We start from the raw sequence: 23,541 nt of genomic DNA, 5'->3' as shown, positions 1-23,541 counted from the left end.
TTAACAGCAGTGAGTCGATGTGTTGGTAACAGTCAGGAGGCATGAAAATGTAATGCCACAGGAGGTGCATGTCTATATCCTCAGGCCTAATCACTTCACTCAGCGGTGATGACGTGATAAGTTGATAAATAACTGTGAGAATGATGCCAAACAGAAGTGGTTGTATGAGGCATAGGAGCTTGTAGAGAAGACTGAAGCAGATGTAAGGGCTGGGTAAACCCGAGCAGGAGAATCAGAGCGAATGGTTGGGAGTCACTATCAGATCTGTGTGATGAATGAATGAGCGCAGTGAGCCCGCGGGAGGCCCCGCTGGAGAAAGTGGAAGTGACCAGACCTGTGTAAAAATGTCACAGGCTCATGCTGGAGAAAGTGGAAGTGATCAGGCCTGTGTAAAAATGTCACAGGCTCATGAAGCAGCAGCTTTTTGTGCCTCTTGAAAATGGAAGATGACTCAGCAGAGAGATCCGGGTACTTAGCAAGGAGAGAACTGTTTCATTGGTGAGGACCTGAAAAGATGGGGTGATAGTGGGCACAGGTCAAGACACAATGTACATGAATGATTGTATGAAACATGATGTGAATGAAGGAATGTGTGGAATACAGTGTCATACATGAATGAAAAGCAATGTGGACGAATTTTATATGCAATCCAGTATGTTAAAAAGGAGGGGGCACATAAACATACAGGGGTCACTCACAGAGCTTTCTACATGAAGGACTATCAGTGTAGTCTGTTGTTGTTGTTGTGTAGACTCAGAACTGACCTATAGCTGACCCTCCGACAGGTTTTCAGAGGCCCTTTATCACATGGGAAGAGATTGCCCATCCGTCTCCCGAGGAGCAGCTGGTGGCCTCGAACCACGTGCCTCCGAATTGCAGTGCAGATTCTTGCCACCAGAGCTCCCTCAGTCTGGTCTAGGCTGTTGTTATGTGCCATCAAGTTGCTTGTGACTCATAGTCCTCAGTAATTCTGAACCTTGACCTGTCCTGAGCTGGTCTGTCTCCTACACACCTACCCCCATTACCCCAGTTACGGTGTCAACCCATCTTGTCTGGTCTGTTCCTCTCATAATTCCAAGAATCTTAATCAGCACGCTTCCTTTGGGGCTTATGAGGTCGTTTATGGATTTCACCTGTGGATGCGCAGTGAGTCAAGAGCTGGGCCTTTGACTGAGACTCTAAAAACAGGGCGAGCTCTGGTAATAGGCAGAGATCCAGGTAAAGGTGAGGGTATTTGGTCAGAACCTGCCAGGCACTCAGCTTGGCATTTTGTTGCTTGTTTGTTTACAAAGGAATTCAGACTTTCTTTTGATTTTGTTTTAAATTCAGTTGGAGAAAAGTACTTAAACTCTGAAGCTTGATCTCCTTGCCCCACTGTTTTGGGCCTCTAGGTAGCATAGAGCAAAGCCAGGCTTTAGCGATCGGTGTACAGTGACGCCAGGCTTTAGGTGATTGGCATACAGTGACGCCGTGAAGGCCCAAGGGGAGGCAGGTGATAGGGCAGAAGGACGGTCTGAAATGTTCTTTATGGTTTTCTTCATATTCTTAGAGTTTTCTAGATTTAAGACTAGAGCGAGAGATTTCCTTGTAATGCTAATAGAAATCATGGCTGCAACTAGTATGGTTTCTTTAACTCCTCTTTCAATTCTTCATGAAGGGAAACCGAGCAAACATTTTCATCATGAGCCTTACTCTCCCTAATGGCTAGTGTGTTTATGCAAAAGATGGGCAGATATCCTGCTCCAAGTTTCTTATGGGGGGGGGGGATTTTGATAGTTTTTTTTAACAAAAATTCTGTCCGCCCAAGAAATTTACGTTTCCACTTACTCTCCAGGCAAAGCAAGTTATTAGATTTGCAGGTTCCCTCTTACTTTTGCTGCCATTCACAAAGAGGGAGGCAAGTGTGGACTACTTTGATGGGGGGGCAGAAATATATCACTTCCCTGAAAGGACATTTCTCAGTCTCTCATGTGAAAAAGGATTAGCACCTCCATCAAAAGTCCTGCAGAGGCCAGGACTGGGCAGCAATAGCAAACAGTATTCCTGAGGAGAGGAAAAACTGTATTTGAGCAAGAGTGTTTGTCCTGGCAAACAGAAGCTTTTTAATAACTGCAGATCTGAGATAATGACATCCACTCCTGGTCTCTTTCCCTAAATCCTTACGGACTTGCAGGTTGTTTTAATAGCATCAAGTCAACCTTTGTTTTAAAAGAGAATTGTAGTCCTGTCAGAATGTGGTCGTTTCCTTGAATGGTTTCCTGCATCTATTTTTGACTTGTCAGGATCCTCTGTAGATAATGCTGTTCAGGAGATTCGTCCTTGGCTCTCTCTTACTCGACAGAGCACTTGTTCCAAGATGATTTCACCTCCACTTTGCAGGAATGACTATCACTTAGCAACCTGCTGACTATTTCTTAAATTTTTATGAAATATCCAGCCGAGTTATGACCTACTCAGGCTCTCCCGCACCGTGAAGAACCCGTGGACAGCAGTTAGAGGGAGGCTTTGAGAAGGCAGAAAATCTTATCTCGTGTGGGGCAGAGAAAGCCAGAGCAGAGTTTGTTAAATAAGATCTGCGTTCTGTGTTGTTTTTGTTTTTAGGTTTTTAAATTGCTTTTGCCAGGCTTCCCTCTGTTATTTGCTTTTTTTAGTGTGTCTTCTAAAGTTGGGAGAGGAAACAGACTGATTTAACTTAACACCTTATGCTTGAGACTTAACTCTTGAGATTCTCCGCTTCTCTGAAGCTTCAAACAGCCTGGGGGTCTCTGGCTCCCTGCTTTGCCTGATCCTGCTTGAATGGAAGTTTCTAAGTGGGCAAGAAGAGGGGGGCTGAGGAAGCTTACGGCCGGAGCCCCAAGATCAGATCATGTTGCCAAATGACCGTTCTGCCCTGAGTCCAGAAAGAGATTCAGGCAACTCATAGGTTGAAAATATTAGAAATCAGCATTATTTTGTCCACACATGCACCTTATTGTAAGGTTTTCTTTCATTTCCTTTTTTTTTTTTAAAAAAAGAGCAAATTTTGGTCTTCATTAGCTAACCAGTAACCCTCTGACCTTTCTCTAACTATCCAACTAAAGCTTTGAAATTAGGGCGTTTAGTGTTTTATGGCCCAGAATAAAAATCTCCAATTCTGTTTCCAAATAGTGTAGCCTCAACACATTTTATTAAGCTCTTGACACATTGGGCTGTGTGTATTTTGTAAAGTTCCTATGGTTATTGTTTTACAATAGCTGCTTCCAGAAGCATTGTAAGGGTTTCAATTAATCAGCCCCTTTGTGGGCTTCAGACTATGCAAATTTATCACATCAAACCATTCAACTGCTCCTGGGAAAGCCGTGTAAAAACTGTATTGTCTTCTAGCGCCTCCTCTCATTTAGAGTGATGTTTTAATAAGAAAGCTAATCAAGTTTTCTTATGCATTATTTATCTGTTAACATGTAAGGAAGAGCCGAATTAAAATTATGTCAGCTGGGATATGGCAAGTGATGTGATCGCTCTGGAAGCGATTCAACAGTCAGCAGAACAAAGCTAATATGATTCAACAGTTTTTTGTCTGCTCCCCTCCCCCTGGGGATTATTTAAGGTGGTGGTGCGAAGAAGAAAAGGAGGTTCATTCGCGAGCCAGGGAGGGGGAGGGCAGAGAGAGGCAGCCGCCTGTGTTTTTAGCCATCAGTTTTGATGTCGAGATTTACGTGTCTGGGTGTACGAAGGCCCAGAGATGAGTTTATTCAGAGCAAAACATACTAGGCACGGAGAGACTTGAAAGCATTTCTGCCGCCGCCCTGACCCCAAGTGGACACGATATTCACCGGCAGTAGACTGCTTCCCACCAGAAACCTGCAGCCCCAGGCCCTGCGAGGTGGGGAACCTTGGTCCTGCTCCTGTGACCTCAGCAGCCCAGCGCTCCTGAGCGAGCCTCTGTCCGCTCTTCAGTTGAAGTTAGCGCTGCTCCTCCTCTTCGTTAAGTGGGTCTCCTTTCCTTTGCTAGTTTAATTCTTGCTGAGAGTAATTAGGTTTCTTAGAATAATTCCAGGTTTGTCGATGCTGCCTTTCTCGGAGGACCTCAAAGTACCTCTCAGACGTTAGCTCATCTGTTCTTCTAGCACAACTGCCTCATGAAATAGGTGGCTAATTATTCTCATTACAAAGTCCAAACTCCTAAGGCTCACCAGAATGTGGGGTTGCCTCCCCCATACCCCGCCCTCCCCGCAAGTAACACATGTCAGCTGAAGAGCAGAGTCAAATGCAGGTCACCCCGCTCCTTGAGATGCTGCCATATGCAGGTCTGAGATGAGAGCCCAGGGGTAGTGAACGCTTTAGAATTGGCATCTCTTACATCTATGCACCTCACTGGTGCCAGGCCTCAGTTAACTATTCCTCCCTGACTGATAGGGTAAAACCCCAGGGTCAGTTTCGCCTCCCGTCGGTGCGAATGTATTCAGCTACACAGAATAAATAGCCTCTCCTGTAAGTGCAGAAGGCGAAAGCAGACAGTTTAGATTCTGATTAGTATCAACTCACAGCTCTGTTCTGCATCACTTCGTGTTAGAATATGGCAGGCTGGATTGGAAAATGGTTTGGTTTTGAAATCTAGTCAAATCGTCTGCATGAAGTGCGGCTAGGGTAGAGTTGAGTTCCCCCTGAACCTCTCTAGAGGGCCTCTATCCCATCAAAGCCCAGATCATGCAGCATATACTAGGTAGTGTGGGAAATGTCTTCTCTCCCTTTCTTTACGCAAATGGGTATCAGCCTCTGAGCGATATGTTTAATCCACTGGTGGAAGGTAGACTTGCTAACCAGAACTTCAAAGATGAAGCAGAGGGTGGTATTGACATGAGACCTGGCTATCAACAAAACAGAACTGTTTGCCAGTCAGTTCTTAATGCACAGAAGGCTTGCTTCTCCGAAACAGCTCTTGAGTTAAAGATGTTTCAGTTGTCCTCTGTGGTTGATGTCGATGCTAGCTTTCTTGTCTTGATACTAGCCCTAGAATACCTTGATTCTCCTTTACCGTCTCCTCGTGTGTATGTATGTTTTATCTTCCTATTTTCTCTGTTCGAATTAAACTAGACTCATTACATGGTCTCAAAAGTGAAAGCCTACAACTCAGAAGTGAAAATGACTTTTGAACAAGTCAGTCTCTGTTGATGAGAAATATGGAAACAGTCAAGTGATCAGATTCGCCAGCCATTTGCTGGGTGACCTGTGCTCAGCACGCCCTGTGACGCCACTGGGACGAGAGCGACCCACTGGTGGCAGAGTCCCCTGGAGCCAGGGTGGGACAGAATGGTGACCTCAGGTCCCCACATCTGCTCCTCCTGAGTCACTCTCGCAGACTCCCTGAATTCTTTGTCTTTACAATTTGAAAGAAATTAAGATGAAATAATAGCTTATTACTGATCTTATCTCAGATAACCGTATCTTATTCCCTTTTAATAAATAAAATGGAACAATATTTTGTTGGCTGGGTATCTACGATCCCTTTCTGCTTTAACTTCCTAAGAATAATTTCTCCTTTTATTACCCATCTCCTTATTGTGTGAGGACTCCTTTAGTGTGAAGTTTGCACGCTGATTCCCTGCTGGCCTCAGGGAGTGTATTAAATTCTCCTGAGCATGTTAAGCAGGTGTATTTGCATCTTGCTGCCAGGAGGTTGTGCTATAAACAATGGGATTGAGACACCAATCTGAGCACAGAGGATGAGATTTTATTTTCAAACTCTGAAATGCTGTGTAAGCAGTTAAGGTATGAATCGGTAATTGTTTCACAACAGATTCCATTCGTTCTGGTTTATTTGTAGTCCGTCCTCTTTTCAAGAGTCCAGGGGAGTGTTAACACACTGGAGCGAACTGCATATCATTTACATTTTTAAGCCGGAGTTAAGGATGGCTGACCATAACTTTTTAAGAGTTTGTAAGTATTGGAAGAGGGTTTATACCTCTGTCCTTGGAGAGACTACATTTTCATTTTTAAATCTGAAAATAAGAAAAGATTCTGTTTGGTTTCTGGGTATCACTTACTCTGAATCTGAGATACTTGAAAAAAGAGAAGAAGAAAGAAATAAAAAGTCTTGTTCTAAGACCTAGAACTTTCTTTTTCACCCTCTAATGAATTCCATAAAATCCAAACTTTTAACAATCATCTGTCTCATTTGAGATTCGAGATCATCAAATTCTGTCTAAATATTTTGTTTTAACGCCTAAGCTCATTATGGTGTCTTTGTGCTACCTTGTATTAAAATCTGTCAGCTATGACTGGTCTCATAAGCGCAGCCAGCGGACCAGAATAAGTTAATTATTTACTTGTGGCACTAGTGCTCTTCAGCTAATGAAATGCACAGCTGTGTTAGATCTGCAGTTGGATGTCTTGCCCCCATTGTTCGGCGAGTCAGCAGAGGGGAGAAGCCGCGATGATGGAGAGCCCTCAGTTCTTTCTGCTGTTCTGGCTTTCTGTGTCGATTTCATGGATCTTTTATCATTCACTTTCACACAAAACAAACAACACAGGGCTGTCTGCTATGGGAACCATCTTGGCATATAAAAGGGTTTGCAGAGACCCACAAGTAATTTTAAGTTCGCGAAGCTTTCATTTTTTTGGCTCACAGGTGCCTGTGGTTCAGATGGGGCCAAAGCCGAGCCTGTTAATCCAAAGTTACTTCTATCTCTTTTTTTAAAAGCTAAACGTCAACACAGGGCTGATAAGAAGATAACCTCCCCCCAAAGGAAATTCCGCACCAGGGATTATTCGGATTGCAAGCCAGAGTAAATTGGAGATTGAGATTTGAAAGGCAGGAGCATTTCTTTAAATACCGTCATAAAGTTGGATTTGCATTGAAAGTGTCCAGTCAGATCGAAAACATAAAATTCAAGTCGTCCATTTCTCTCCCTGCTTTCCTGACCCTTGCAGAAGCATGTCCAATTCCTGCTTCCATTTCTGCACCCCCTGGCCCCACACTCCCACCTTCTCTTGTTGGAGGGGGTCAGGCAGCCTCCCCCACACCAGCAGACGCCAGCCTCCCTCTGTGAGCCGCGGGCTGACAGGGTTCCAAGTTTTGTCTTTGGTTTTGTTTTTAAGGGATATCGCTGCACCCCACCCCTTTCCCAGCCAAAGTCCCATCGTGAGCCGAGCGCATCTTGGACCAGCTTCTCGGAAGGGCCGCTTCTAACATTGTGCTCACTGCCCAACAGCGTGTGGTTGCTTCTAGATTTACAGTCTCTGCTCATTCGGAGCACATGTCCCAGTAGCTCTAGTGTTTTGTTATTCCAAGGGAGAGAAGATGGATTTTTTTTTTTAAGGGAAGAAGGAGTTACACAACTTGATTCACAGTTGGTCATGGTCACTGAGTTTGAAATAAAGTGATCCAGAGATTCTATCTGTTCTGTGTGTAAGAATGCATATATGTTCTTTATAACAAAATTACCTTTTCAGTCAAAAAACTGATTAAAGTAACTCATGTGCTAGTATTCAACTCTGAAAGTCTAATTACCATATGATTGGGAGCCCCTGAGAAATCAGAATAGTCACAACGAGTGCTAAATGGGCTCATGACATTCTTTAGACTTTTGCTATTGGTGATTATAGCATCATAAACATTTTGTTTGAAAATACTTTTGGTAATTATGCCCAAAATCAACTGAGGATGACTGTTGACAGCCATTTCTTATCACTTGGGGTGGATGGTTGATAACTTTACACACAGAAGGAAAGGTAATTGTATTTTGCTACAAATATAAAAACATTTTTTCCCATAGTCCAAAGCCATTGTACAATAGTTTTCCATTTCTAAATGATGGAGATTGTGATTAACAATCTAAATTCTGCTCTTCTCCCTCCACCCAAGAAAAAGAAACCAGAAGAATGAAAAACTAGTAGCAAAATCCCCTCCAGGTTAGGTTACTATTAAGGGAACAGTCGAGTACAGATAATTTATGGGACTACCGGTGGTATGCATAGAGTTGGTCGCTTTTTATTTTATTTTTATTTTGTTCTGTATTCGTTCTTGGGGTGTCATTTTTAATTCTCATCTTTTTCTCCAAGAGAATGTTTGGGCATTCAGTTTTCTTTGGCAGCTTTATAAAGTCAAAGATTGCTTATCATATAAGCTATATAGGAATTAAAATTCCTTCGGGAATTTTAGGCCCAGACAAGAAAGCCCTGGCAAGCGTAACGGAGCCCGCGTGTGCTGTGACGTAGTTAGAGCCACCCACAGGTCTTCTTGTCACCACTTCTTAAAGCCACATCTGAAACACAAGCCCTCATTGGATCCATTCTGTGTTTGATGGTCAGAGAATTTCTCTTCAAATAATTGGGGTGCAGAGCTGAGCAGATCACCCACTAACTGAGGAGGAGCAACATGCTGCTGGCTCAGCGTCTTAGGACATTGCCAGGCCCAGGGCATCGTGAGGTCGCTGCCACCAGGCCCGAGAGGGTGGGCGGGCAGCCTGACAACACCATTGTGCTTCTTGCCTGCAGGCCTGTCCGCTGCCTACAGCCTGTTTATGCAAGAAAGATCTTTTTGAGCTATTTCGTTAGCGAGATTTGGGGAAATTGTTTTTGTTCCTCGTCATAGAGGGGCCGAGAATAGGTCTTAGAGCAGGGGAGATAGAAATAACAGCAGGGAAGTTCCAGGTACAGCCTGCAGCCTGCCTTCCTGCCGACTTGCTTTACATGACATGAAATCTTCTCTCCTGCAGGTGTCTGCGGCTTGATCGTCCCTCAGGAGGACATGCCATTTTGTGATTCAGGCATCTGCCCGGACATCATCATGAACCCTCACGGCTTCCCCTCACGTATGACGGTCAGTAGCCTTGGCACCAGCAGAGGCACCGCTTTTGAGGAAGAAAAGTAGTTGGGTTGGCTACAGTCAGTGGAGACCCTTTGAAAACAAACAGGTTCCTAGCCACTGGCAGTTCTGCCCTGTGCTCCTCTGCAGAGAGGAGGAGGAGCAGGCTGACCGCCCCTTCGTGAGGGGGTCTTCTGCCTAAGTCATGAACTCACCTTTCAGTGGAGGGAGCCCCTGGTATTTCAGCTGCAGCCACTTTCCTGTAAGTGGTTATGTCTTGTAATCCTGACCTCACCACTTGTCCCCTTGGAGGCTGTGGAAAAGTTACTTAACCTCTCTGTTCCTCATGTAAAATATAGACAACAGTAGTACCTATCTCAGAAGGGTTTTGAGAGGAGTGAAATAAGCAGATAGTAAAGCTTTTTGCACAAATTGGTCACTTAGTAGAGATCCATAGAGATTGGCTGTTATTAATTTCTCCCAGGAATGACTTGTGGTAGAGTCATAGCCTTAGAGGAAATCAGCCAGAGGTAGATAACCCAACAGAACCCCTGTACCCCAAGGGGCCACTCACTCAGGTTGTTCACCTCCCACAGGTAGGGAAGCTCATTGAACTGCTGGCTGGCAAGGCTGGCGTGCTGGATGGCAGGTTCCACTATGGCACCGCATTTGGAGGGAGTAAAGTGAAGGACGTGTGCGAGGACCTCGTTCGCCATGGGTATAACTACTTGGGGAAAGACTACGTCACCTCGGGCATCACAGGGTAAGTGTGTGATTTAGACATTTAAAGAAAGTAAGGCTTTACGAGAGCGATGAACCATCACTATCCACTCCTTTTCTGTAAGAAATCTCATTTGAGAAAGCCTCGATTTGGAAAGCTCGTCATTGGAGAGTGCCCTTTGTCCTGACTGTAGGCTGAAAAGTGGGAAAAGCTTTAATCTGCCAGAATGAGTCGGCTTAGCTTTTGTTTTTTTAGTTTTAATTTTTTTTATTATTAATTTTAATGGATGTTTACAGAGACTTTGGATTTCCATTCATTCATTGTTGCACTTTTCTCCCTGTCCACCCCTCCCCCCCCCAGTTTGCTCTTCTTTTATTGGTATACAATCACACCCACACCCACACACACCCACACAAACATATACACATGAGAGTCCACTCCACTGTGCAGCCTTCATTCTGGATTCTTATCATGACCATAATACCCAATCATAAATCGCTTTTAAACAATTCTCTCCCTCATCTCTTTCAACACAGTATACATAATTCATCCAGTCTTTCTCAGTCTCTTAGCTTTTAAGGAACAGGAAGGCTTCAGGTATTTTGTTCATAGGGTCGCTATGAGTTGTGTTTGACTCAAACAGCAGTCATCAGTAACAACAACATCACATGTGTATGACAGGAACTGTTTTCTTTTCCTGTTGGACTTCTCTCTGCATGTATGTGGTGGATATAAGATAAGACACTCAGTGCTTTGACAGCTGAGACCTAGCAGGTGGCACTTAGTTCACCACAGATTTCTTAGGCACCTGCTTGGTGCTCACACTGACTGAGAACAGGTGTGGTGACCTTGCCGGGGGCCTGCCCCGACTGCCTGGAGTACCTTTCGGTGCTGCCTGTTTCTCCTCCCCGTTTTCTTCTTCCATGTAGCTCGCACCGCTTTCCAACATACAGGTAACAAAACGATCTACTGTTCCTTTCCTTCTCCTTGACATGAATGTCGTCCTGGAAGAGCAGGACTTGCCTGTTGGGGTCACTGTCCTGTTCCCAGTGCCCCAGCACAGGGCGTGGTATACAGCAGGTGCTTTGTGAGTATTTGTTCAAGGAATAAAAATGGAAACAAGTACAAATGAAATGAAATGAAATGAAGACAGGGTCGGTTTGAAGAGCGCTGCAAAAGATGGGTGGCTAGCTCGAGGCAGGAAGGTTGGCAGGCTGGGAGGAGAGGCCGTTCTGATATTGTTCTAAGCTTGTTCTGTGCAGAGGAAAAGCTTTTCTAAATGGCTTCCGAGGAAAGGAGGGTAGTAAGTACAAGGAACTGGAGGAGGCCAGTCTTGTTAGGAGGTGAAGAATGTGAGAGTGGAGTGAGGCCTAGAGTAAGACTGGGAAGGAGCGAGGGCCAGCTCAAACAGGCCAGATGTGCTTCTTCCCATTAGTCCATGAGGAACGTGTCTCCAGAAATATTGTGAAGAATGGAATCGGAACCTTGACTTATACATGGCTTTAAAGGAGCAAGTCAGTTGGTTGAATTAAAGCACACGTGTTTCTTGTGTATCTTACACTTGTAAGATTCCTAGATGCTACACGCGGTCTGTGCTGACTGCTAACCCAGGTTACAAGGTCAGGACAGTATACTGAACAAGGGCCTGACCGTCTGCCACTGTACAGGTCACGACCCAGAATCCCCCGCGGAGCAGGTCAGCTCTGTGACAGGAGGGCGCTCAGAGATGGAATCAGTTTGAAGGCAGTGGAGTACGTATGCTGTGCCAGATATAACTGAAGCCTCATGCCTTTGGGGGATGGTTTTTGGTGAAGCTTTAAACCCCTTGGACGTGAAGTGCAGAGTGGAAGCATATGTGAAGACACAGGTTGACGGGGAGGACTGCAGCTAGAGAATCCAGATGTGATTAAGGCGAAAAATAACAAACGCTTTGAAAATTACCCAGGCTGTCATAGCGGGCTTGTTGAGGGGTATCATCCTTGAGATATTTGACCAAAAGCGTGTTACAGTGAGAGAGCAAGGGTCCATTAAAAAAAAAAGAAAGAAAACGTACAGAAAATTCTATTTCAAAGAAAGTGCGATTTCAAGGGTGAAACTGGGCAGCTTAGTCCTCATTCCTCCATCCAGAGGTGAAGCAGACATTGACCGTGAAGGGTGCAGAACCTCAGAATTGACTCTGCACCTCGTCCTGATTACACAGCTTTGCCGAAACACTTGCATACGGGGAAAGGCTAAACATTGATACATGTTGTTGTTTTGGTTGCTGTTGCTGTTGTGGTTGCTGTTGTGTGCCTCAGATTCAGAACCGACCCAGAGCTGACCTACCAGCAGGATTTCGGAGGCAGTAAAGCACACAGGGTGACTGCCCGTCCTCTTCTTACAAAGCAGCTGGTGAATTCAAACTACGTACCTTTGGGATTGCAGTACAGCTTCTTACCACTAGGCCTCCAGAGCTCCCTGATATGTGTTGTTGTTGTTATGTGCCATCGAGTCATTTGCGACTCATAGTGACCCCATGTACAACAGCCCTAAACCCTGCTCTGTCCTGGGCCAATCGCACTGTCTCTGACACACCCATCCCGATTACCCCAGTCACTGAATCAATCCACCTCATAGAGGGTCTTCCCCTCTTGCACCGTCCCTCCACCCTCCCAAGCATGATGTCCCTCTCCAAGGACCTGTCCCTCCTTGCAACATGACCAAAGTATGTCAGACGAAGCCCCAGAATCCTTGCCTCCAAGGAGCAGCTTGGTTTAACCCTCTCCAGGATGAATCTGTTTGTTTTCTTGGCAGTCCATGGTACGTTCAATACTCCAGCACCACAGCTCAAAGGCATCAATTCTTCTGTCCTCCCTAGTCATTGTCCAACTCTCTGATGCATAACAAGTGATTGCAAAGACCATGGCCTGTATGAGGCACACCTTAGTCTCCAGAGAGACACTGTTGCTCTTGAGTACTTTAGAGAGGTCCCTAACAGCAGACTTTCCCATCACAATACATTTTTTTATTTCCTGGCTGCTGGTGCCAAGAGTGTTGACCGTGGAGCCGAACAAACTGAAGCTGTGAACAATCTCAATCTCTTCGCCATCCATCCTGATGCTACCAGTTGGTCCAGTGGTGAGAATCTTTGTCTTCTTGACATTGAGCCTCAGTCCATACTGAACGCTGCAGTCCTTGACGCTCTGCAGCAAATGCATGAGGTCCTCAGTTTTGGCAAGCAGGGTTGTGTCATCTGCATAACGCAGACTGTTAATAGATCTTCCACCAATCCTGACACCACACTTCTCCTCTTAGAGCCTAGCCTCTCGGATAATCTGTTCTCCGTACAGGTTGAAAAGGTATGGAGATAGGACACATCCCTGGCATACACCCTTCCCAATTTTGAACCATGCGGTATTACCCTGCTCTGTTCTGACGACTGCCTCTTGGTCCAAGTATAGGTTTCGCATTAGCACGATTAAATGTTCTGGGATTCCCATTCTTCTCAGAGTCAGCCACAGTTTGTTATGATCCACACAGTCAAACGCCTTTGCATAATCAATGAAACACAGATAGACATTGTTCTGGTATTCCCTGCTTTCAGCTAAGATCCATCTAACATTAGCTATAATATCCCTAGTACCACGACCCCTTCTAAACCCAGCCTGGACTTCTGGCAGTTCTCTGCTGATGTGCTGTTCCAGTCGTTTTTGGATAATCTTCAGCAGAATCTTGCTTGCATGTGAAATCAATGTTACTGTTCTGTAGTTTCCACACTCAGTTGGGTCACCCTTCTTTGGAATGGGAACAAATATAGATCTCTTCCAGTCATTTGGCCACGTGGTTGTTCTCCAGATTTCTTGGCACAGCTTGGTTAGCACATCCAGGGCAGCATCTGTTAGCTGAAATACTTCAATTGGTATACCATCTATTCCTGGGATCTTATTTTTTGCTATTTTCTTCAAAGCAGCTTGAACTTCTTCTTTCATCACCATAGGCTCTTGCTCAAATATTATGTAGTGATATAAAATCACCTGAATTTTAAAGCTAACATGTGAGAGTTGGAAAAAAGGTATCCTGTTTGCGATATAGGCTGTCCTGGTCCCCGCACTCCCTCCCACCACCCTTCACAGCCACAGTTCCCACTGCTTTGTCATGTTCCTCAGTGGAAACTTTGTGAAGCACTTTTTCGTCTGTTGAGATTACAGAGGGCTGGGAGACACATTCAGCTCTTGGCTTTCATCTCTTAAGGTTTTCTTGACTATAGCTAGGAAGAAACTATTACATGGCTTTATTCTGTTGTTGGAATGACACTGACGTTTCCTCGATTCTACTATGTGGTCATGTACCATCAAGTCAACTATGAACAATAGCTCAAAACCCTGCCCTGTCCTGAGCCAGTCTCACCATCTCTGACATACCTGCCCCCTTTGCCACAGTCACTATGTCAGTCCATCTTATCCAGGGTCTTTCTCTTTTGCACTGACCCTCCCCACTTCCAAGCATGATGTCCCTCTCCAAGGACTGGTCCCTCCTAGCAGCATGCCCAAAGCGTGTGAGACAGAGCTTCAACATCCTTGCCTCCAGTGAACAGCCTAGTTTCACCGTCTCCAGGACAGACCTGCTCTCTTGGCTGTCCGTGGTATGTTCAGTGCTCTTGTCCAGCACCATAAAAGGCATTGATTCCACTATGAGCAACCGTATTACTGAGGGATGAAGTCATTCCTCCTGAAGCTGGAGAGAACCTTGGCCACTTCACTGTACAACTAAGAAAAGGGAGGGTAGGGGGCTCGTGCAGTGACTGTGTGACGGGGCTGGAACAAGAACCCAGCCTCCTGCCTTGTCCTGTGCCTTCCTCTCCGCTCTGCGTCTTCCAGTCTGGCTATCCTGACAGCAGCCACAAGGGCTTGATAACTACGACAGCTTCCTTTAAATAACGCTGAGGATGTTTTTACATAGCAAACATGCTGAGCCCTAGTGTGTGCCAGCAAGCGTCGAAGGTGCAAAGGCGCCGAGGGCAAAGAAGACCAGGGGTCCTTCTGCTGGAGAAGGGGGTGGAAATGCAGAGGCCCGAGGCAGGTTCTGGACTTGCTGCCTCTGAGGAGCATTGAAGGTCATAGGATGAGCATGGAAGGAGGGGCCAGGAGATCAGTCAGCTGAGCCAGGAACCAGATTATGTTGGGCCTCATGAGACAGCATCGTGATGATATGGGAGAGGTGGGCAGCCATTAGGAATTACAGAATAAGAAAATGACCCGCTGTGGTTCACATTTTGAAAGAAGTCACTCACCCTGGCTTGTGATGTGAGAAATAGGTGGTTGAGGGAGAAGTGTGGAAGCAGGGAGACCAGTTAGTTAGAAGGTGGTTTACCGTCATTCACGCAGAGCTAAGGTGGTGGCTTGGCGAGGGTGATGGCAGTGAAGGAGGACTGGCCTGTACTAGTGCTTCATAACACTTAATGTTTGTTTGGTTTTGCTTTAATTAAACTATAGCTCCCTTTTTAAAAGGAATCCCAGTGGCTTAATGTTTTGGGCATTGGACTGCCAACAGAAAGGTCGGCACTTCAAAGATATCAGCCACCCTATGGGGGAAGGCTGGACAGTATCCTCCCATAAATATTTCTACCTTCAGAAACCAGTGGAGGTTTACCATGAGTCAAAATCAACTCAAAGGCTGTGTGTTTGGGTGTATCAGACAAAAAGAAAAAGAAAGGTATGGCTAGCTACCTCCTTAAAGATTAAAGCCTTTGTGTGGCATCAGTTCTGACTCATCGCCACACTAGAGGACAAACTAGGCCACAGTCACAATGAAAGCAGATTACCACATCTATCTATCATAGAGGGGATGGCGGCTTTGAACTGCCAGACTTTCCAGAAGCAGCCAAGCACCTCAGGGCTCCTTCCATAGCGATTCAGCCATGAAAACCCTATGAAGCATAGTTCTTCTCTGAAGCACATGGGGACACCAGGAGTCAGGAACCACCCTATAGCAGTGGGTTCTGATGCTGGGATTCTCAGATAGAGCCTTTTCATTCATTACAGACTAGAAATCATTGTCTCCCAGTCAGTCACAAACGTGTGCATAAACAAGAAATTGTAATTAAAACAGACTTTCAAGGGGGAAAAGAAAGAGGAACGAACTGGGGGTGGGGGGTAAAGAAAATAGTGCAACAATGAATGAATGGAAATCCAAAATCTCTGTAAATGTTCATTAAAATTAATAAAGTTTAATAAAAATTAAAAAAATTGTAAGAGGATGAGTCCTAGAAAAGGATTACTCTTCTCAGCCCACACAGTTTCATAACTGAGAGCTCTGTCATTTTCTTCCAGGGAGCCCTTAGAAGCGTACATCTACTTTGGCCCCGTGTACTATCAGAAGCTGAAGCACATGGTTCTGGACAAGATGCATGCCCGGGCTCGGGGCCCACGAGCCGTCTTAACCAGGTAAGAGAATTTAGAAAAAACGAGCTTGTAGTGCAGACAGCTCACCTTGTATTTTTCTCATATGTGTGGATTTTCTCCTATGCAGGAGGTATGCACCCCTGCTGGCCTTGTTCAAGGGTCAGCTGTAGAATCAATATGAAAAAAAGAACAACTAATTAAAATATCATTTCATAGGCACAGATGCAAATACCCTGGATCTTGTCAGTCAGTGGTCTTCTAACATGACTGTTTAGTATGTACTGGTTTGCAACTATGGTCCTGTTCAGACAGGATCATTTGTAAGCCTGTGTTTACCTGTCTGCGAATGCAGCCCAAATAAGAATGAGGAGAAACAGCTGCAAGCATCCGTTACTAAGTGGAATGTTGAATATTTGAAATATGAATACAGGAAAATTTGAAGTTGTAAAAAATGAAATGGAATGCATAAAGATCGATAGCCTAGCATTAGAGAGTCAAAACGGACCAGTAATGGGTTTTCAAATTAAACAATCATAGAGTCTCCTGTGTTGGGAATGAGCAAGAGGAGAGATGTCACATTCATCCTCAAAAAGAATATTTCAAGATGTATCATGAAGGACAGTGTTCTTAGTAATGGGATAATATTTATACACATACAAGGAAAGCCCGTTAATATGCCTGTTATTCAAATCTATGCTCCTGTCACTATAGCAGAGATGAAGAAATCGAGGATTTTCACCAACTTCTGCAATTTGAATTAAAAATTCAATCAAAAAAAAAATTCAATCAAGATACATACATAATAACCAGTAATTAGAATTACAACTGAAGTTGTAAACAAAGAAGAGTTAGTGGTTGGAAATAAAGACCTTGGTGGTAGAAACGAGGCCAAATATGGCATAATAGAATTTTGCATGACCAACAACTTATCCATTGAAAAATACCCTTCTTTAAAAGCATATAAACAGGGAGCTCTGGTGACCTAGTGGCAAAGAATCTGCCTGGCAATCCCAAAGGCTCATAGTGCGAATCCACCAGATGCTCTGCTAGAGGAGGGGCAATCTCCTCCTGTGCCAGTTGGCTCCAATTCAGTGGTACACACAAGAAAAAAAAAGTTGTTGTTGTTGTGTGTGTTTGTTTGTTTAAAGCATATAAACGTAGAATTTGCACATGAATCTCACTGTTTGGAATATACAGGAATCAAATCAAGTACATCTGTGGAATGATCAATCACCAATCAAAAATTAGGCCAGGTGCTGACTGTGGAACCGATTATCAATTGTGCATATGCAAATTCAAGTTGGAAGTGAAGAAAATAAAAATTAACAAGTGCAAGAGTATGAAATTGAGTGTATATAAAGTAAATTTAGAGGTCAATATCAGAATTTATTTGATACCTTGAGTGTTAACTCGAGACCAGGTGAGTTGTGGACGGCACCAAGGACATACAAGAAGAAAGCAAAATGTTGTTAAAAAAAAGAAAAAACCAAAATGAATGTCAGAAGAGACTCTAAAGTTTGGTCATGCTGCATGACCTTGCTGAAAAATCTTTCTGAAGATAATTCAAGACATGTAGCTAAATAGAATGGAAGAAATGGCGGTGGGAAAGAGCCAAACAGATTTCGAAGGGCAGCTCAGGATGACAAAGCATGGTGTTACAGCCCAGTGAACACAAGCAAATGCCTGGAGTTGGAAAATCAAATTAAAAAATACTGTTGATATTTCTCAGGCTGAAAGAAGAGACAAATTCAGACTCCAAGTTTCCATTCAGAAGCATCGTATAGGCAAAGTATTAAATGATGCCAAAGCATTAAAAAGAAGATGGATGAAATACATACAGAAACTATATAAAAAGAATTGGTCAATGCTTAAGTATTTCTATAGGTAGTAGATATATCAGGTATAATGAAGGAGGTTGCATTGAAGTCACTTATTAAAAATAAGGGTCCAGAAATTGACAGAATGCCATTTGGAGTGTTTAGAAAATAGTTCTGGGTGGGCTCACTCATCTTTGCCAGGACATATAGAAGACTCCTACCAGGTCACCTAACTGGAAAAGATCTCTGTGTGTGCCCATTCCACATAAAGGTAATCCAACAGAATACAAATAATTTCAACCAATATCATTAATACCAAATGCAGGTAAAATTTTGCTGAAGATAATTAAAACACCAGTTCCATCAGTACATCAACAGGGAACTGCCAGAAATTCCTGCTGTATTCAAAAGAACACATGGAACATGGGATGTCAGTGCTAACATCAAATGGACCTTGACTGAAAGCAGAGAATACCAGGAAGATTTTTTGTTGACTGTTCAAAGAAAGGCATTCTGCTGTGGAACCTAACAAATTATTAATGTTTGTTGTTGTTACATGTCCGTGACTCATAGCAACCCTATGTCCAGCAGCTCTGAACTCTGTCCTATTCTGAGTCAGTCTCACTGACTCCAGTACACCTACCTCCATTGCTCCAGTTACTGTATGAATCCATCTCATCCAGAGGTGTTTTTTTCTCCTGCGTTGTCCCTCCACTCTTCAAAGCATGATGTCCTTCTGTAAGCACTGGTCCCTCCTGATCATGTGCCCAAAGTATGTGAGACAGAGCTTCAATATCCTTGCCTCCAAGAACAAACTTGATTTCACTCTTTTCAAAACAGACCTATTTGTTCTCCTGGTAGTCTATAATATGTTCAAGACTCTTCTCCAGCACCACACTCAAAGGCATCTTTTTTTCTTCTGTCATCCTTAGTTATTATCCAGCTCTCTGATGCATAGCAAGTAATTGTGAAGCCTATGGCCTGATCAGGCACATCTTAGTCTCTAGACTGACGTCATTGCTCTTTAGCACTTTGGAGAGGTTCCTGATAGCAGACTTCAACAATGCAGTGTGTCTTTTGATTTCCTGACTGCTGGTGCAAAGACTGTTGATTGTGGAGCCAAGCAAACTGAAATTGTTAATAATCTCCGTCTCTTCTCCATCCATCATGGTGCTGCCAGTTAGCCCACTGGTGAAAATCTTTAACTTCCTGATGTTGAGCTTCAATCCATATTGAAGACTACAGTCCTTGACTACAGCAAACACTTCAGGTCCTCCCCAGTTACAAAATATTCATTCTGTTTATGTGGAATCTGCACATAGACCAAGAAGCTGTCGTTTTAACAGAACAAGGGGCTACTACGTGGTTTAAAATCAGGAAAAGTGTGCATCAAGGTTGTATCCTCTCACCATAGCTATTCACTGTGTATGCCGAGCAAGTAATTCTAGTAGCTTGAGTAGATGAAGAGTAATGCAGCATCAAGATTGGAGAAAGATTCATCAACAACCTGTGATATGCGAATGACACAATCTTGCTTGCAGACACTGAAAGATAACTGAAGCATTTATGGAAAAAGATCAAATATTACAGCTTTCAATATGGATTAGCGCCCAGCATCAAGAAAACAAAACACTTTGCATCTGGACCAGTAAGCAATATCTTGACACATAGAGAAAGAGCAAAGATTTCATTTTCTTTGGATCCACGACATTCCTGTAAGAAGCAGTCGAGAAATCAAGCACTGTTTTGCATTGGATAAATCTCCTGTAAAAGAGCTTTTTCATGTTCCAGAGAGCACAGATATAACTTTGAAGAGTACACTGTACTTGACCCAACCGGTGGTATTTTCAGTCACCTCTCAAGCATGTGAAACTTGTACATTGAATAAGAAAGATCAAAGAAAAACTGATTGTCTTTGAGTTGTTTTGGGAAAACATATTGAGTAATACAGTTAACTTCTATAAGAAGAAACATATCTGTCTTCGAAGTGCAGCCAGAATGCTCATTAGGAACAAGGCTGTTGAGACATCATCTCCTACGCTTTCGGCATGCATCAGAAGGGACAAGACCCTTGAAACATATAATCAAGCTTTGGAAAGTCAGTGGTCAGTGAGGAAAAATGAGCTGGATTGACACATTGGCTTTCAGTAGAACAGAGATTGTGGGAATGACACAGAATCAGACAGGGCTTCACTCTGTTGTGCACAGGGTAAGACTCATCACAACTCTATGAACATCAGATCTGAAACCTGCTCCCAGGTCAGGAACTTGGGCCATTTGTCACACTAGAGCCCATTGTTAGAGTCACTACGTCAGTCCATCTCGTTGAGAGTCTTCCCTTCCTCCACTGTTCTGAACATGATGTCTTTCTCCAAAGACTGACTCCTCCTAACAGCATGCCCAAAGTATGGGAGATGAAGTTTCATCATCCTTCCCTCTAAGAAGCATTCTGGCTGCACCTTCTCCACGATATAATTATTTAGTCTTTGGCAAGTCCATGGGGTTATTTCATGCTGTTCTCCAGCACCACAACTCAAAGACATCAATTCTTCTGTCTTCTTTATTTACTGTGCAACTCTCAGATGCATAGCATGTAATTAAAAAGACCCTGGCTTAAATTAGGTGCACTTCAGTCTTTAAACTGACACCCGCACTCTTCAGCACTTTGGAGAGGTCTCTGCACTTTCCTAGTACCACACATGTTTTGTTTTGTTTTCTCCTCTCTCTCTTTTTTTTTTATTAATTTCAATGAACATTTACAGAGATTTTGAATTTCCATTCATTCATTGTTGCACTTTTCTCCCCACCCACTCCACCCCCACCCCCAGTTCGCTCTTCTCTTTGAAAAGTAAAAGAAAAATTCCTTCATTGGTATACAATCCTCCCTTACCCCCACCCCAAGTATACTCCACTCTGCAACCTTCATTCTGGATTCTTATGTTACTCATAATGCCCTAAAATATATTGCTTTTAAACTGTTCTCTCCCTCATCGGTTTCAATGCAGTAAACCTAATTCATCCAGTTTTTCTCATTCTTACCCTAATCCTGATGTCAGTCCCATTCTACAGCAGTGGCACTCTGCAGACCACACGTTTTGATTTCCTGACTTCTGGTGCCAAGGTTGCTCATAGAGGATCTGAGTATAATTAAATCATTGACAATTTCTATCTTTTCATCATCTGTCATGATATTGCCTACTGGCTAAATGGTGAGGATTTTTGTTCTCTTGATGTTGAGTTATATTCTGTACTTAATCTTTTGCAGCAAGCATTTCAAGTCCTCCTCACTTTTAGAAAGCAAGGTTGTGTCGTCTGCATAATGCATGCTGTTTATAAGTCTTCTTTGATCCTGATGCCACATCCTTCTTCATAAAGTCCAGCTTCTCAAATAATTTGTTCAGTGTAGAGATTAAACGGGTATGAGTAAAGGATACAGGTCTGATACACACCTTTCTTGATTTTTAAACCATGCCATGTTCCCTTGGTTTGTTTTGATAACAGCTTACTGGTCTAGGTATAGGTTTTGCATGAGCACAATTAAGTCCTCAGGGATTCCCATGCTTCTCGGTGTTAGCCACAGTTTATTATGATCCACACAGTCAAATGCTTTGCATGGCCAGTACAGCAAAAGTAGACATTTTTCTGGTACTCCCTGCTTTCAGCCAAGATAGATCTGACATTAGCAGTGATATCCCTCCTATAACTAGTATAAAAATACCAATGGGACATCTTCTGTCATCACAGAGGGCAACAAACTACCATAGTACAGTAAACTGACAGACAAGTACTGTACTGATAGAGTGAGAGAGAGAGAGCGAGAGATAGTATTTGCATGTACTCATGTCATCATGTCATAGGTTTACACAGAAAATATGTACCTACATTACTGGATAATGTAATTGTAATTTCTTTTTAACTTTTGTTATTGAAGCAAAAGACATCTAATTTGATTATATTTTAGGAAGTTAGAGTCCATGGCTGTCCCATTCACCAGTGCATGCTTGGTTACGAGCACAGTGTTGTGTATCAATGCTGGGAAGGGATTTACAATCTTCCAAGGGTCAAGCACATGTTCTTCCTACTCTGTCTTGTATAGTTAGAGAGAACCTCGTCTAGGGCAGAGTATTTCAACATGAGTAATTTTTTTTTCTCCACTCAAGGGCACATTTAACAACTGAAAACATGTTTGGTTGTAAGGACTCAGAAGGGTGATGCTCTTGGCATCTAGTGGATAGAGACCTCACTGTGTTACTGACCTGCAGTGTATGAGTCAGCCCTCACAATGAAGAATGAACCAGCCCAAAACGTTGGTAGTCTTGATGCTGGGGAACCCTGAGCTAGGGGAGTGACGTATAGGCCTTAGAGCCAGGTAGACACAGATTTGAATACTTTCTCAGCCTTTTAGATTTACAGATTACTTCTCTCAGCTTCAGTTGTTTTCATACATAGAAAGTAGAAATGATAGCATCTCACCCACTTCCCAGGGTGCTGGGGGCTGTCAGATGCTTGAAGACACAGCATCAGTCTGTCCACAGGAGATACTCACTCCTTTTCTTATTGTGCACTGTTTGCATCTCTCAATTCTGGGGGAGGAAAGATGAAACAGCTAGTGTTTGGGGGCTTTTAACTGGAGAGGTGTAGATGACTCAATCCCTTGATCGTTTAAGACTGAACAGATACACATGTCCATTGAAATGATAGACACATGTGTCCCGAAAACTGCAGAAGAGGAGAGAAAAGCTGAGCTTCTCAAGATAGTAATCACCCAGCACTGAGACATTACTTGACTTAGATGTTTCTCCCACGAGTGATGCCCTCTCCTAAACTTCCCTTTCACTTACAACATCCAAAAACTATTTCAGCGTTATATAAATGTCAGAGCAGCCATTTCCTGTTTTTGGCTTTGTTGTGTAACAGAAGTTATTACTTTGGCATTACTTTTGTGTATTCCATATGAAGACTGTCTAGCGTGCACTTGTCTGCAGTCAGTTATCTCAGTTGGTTGATATCCAAGTGTTGGATTTGCTTACATGTGGTCTCACAGCTTCAGCTTGTTCAGTGACCACAGGTTATGGGTGTACTGGCCCTTGAGTTGCTCGCCCAGCAGGCCAGAGAGTTCATTGCTGTGCTTGGATATGATTTTTCACTGTGTTACATTCATTTGAACAATGACTAAGGATGACAGAAGGAGAATCATTATTTTCGAATTGGGGTGCTGGAGAAAAGTCTTGAGCATATCATGGACTGCCAAGAAAATAAATAGGTCTATCTTGGAAAGGGCGAAACCAAGTTTCTCCTCAAAGGCTATGATTTGGAAGCTCTGTCTCACGTATTTTGGGCATGTGACCAAGAGGGACCAGTTCTTGGAGAAGGACATCATCCTCAGAAGGGTGGAGGGACAGGACAGCACAGGAGAGGAAGACTCGCATGAGATGGATTGATATAGTAACTGGGTCTATTTTGGAGAGACTGGCTCAGGACAGGGCAGGCTTCAGGACTGCTGTACATAGGGTCACTGTGAGTCTCAGGCGACTTGACGGCACTTAATATCAACAACAACATGCTCATTTAAACCTAGGTGCAAGTTTTTCATAATGCCTCTTCTTGCATCAATCTACAACTCAAACGGATTTCCCTTTGTAAGTATCAGCAACTACAAAACAAATAGATAAAAATTTAAGTTGCATTGACTGAGTTCACCTTCTTTACTCTTTGGGAGACTAGCAACAATAAACACACATCAAAGACATTATAGAATAAAATAGTTCTGTGTTCTTGTTCATTGGGTTGCTATAAGTCGCAGGCAGCTTGATGTCACATAACAACAGCATAGAAGAA

The 23,541-nt window shown here is 43.5% G+C and overlaps 1 protein-coding gene across 1 annotated transcript in view; it reads left to right on the top strand.

Moving 5' to 3' along the window:
• Positions 1-23,541, top strand: part of POLR3B (polymerase (RNA) III (DNA directed) polypeptide B) — a 130,837-nt gene that overhangs the window by 99,348 nt on the left and 7,948 nt on the right. The window contains exons 24-26 of the mRNA XM_006897542.1: positions 8,697-8,800; positions 9,382-9,548; positions 15,815-15,928. Of these exons, the coding sequence (XP_006897604.1) occupies positions 8,697-8,800; positions 9,382-9,548; positions 15,815-15,928 (385 nt within the window). The remainder of the gene's footprint in view (positions 1-8,696; positions 8,801-9,381; positions 9,549-15,814; positions 15,929-23,541) is intronic.

This window comes from Elephantulus edwardii, unplaced genomic scaffold, assembly GCF_000299155.1.
Source record: "Elephantulus edwardii isolate Elephantulus edwardi_28Jun2011 unplaced genomic scaffold, EleEdw1.0 scaffold00211, whole genome shotgun sequence".
NCBI classification, from domain to species: Eukaryota; Metazoa; Chordata; class Mammalia; order Macroscelidea; family Macroscelididae; genus Elephantulus; species Elephantulus edwardii.
The sequence above is the reverse complement of the archived record's forward strand: the minus strand, read 5'-3'. Positions and strand labels throughout refer to the sequence as shown.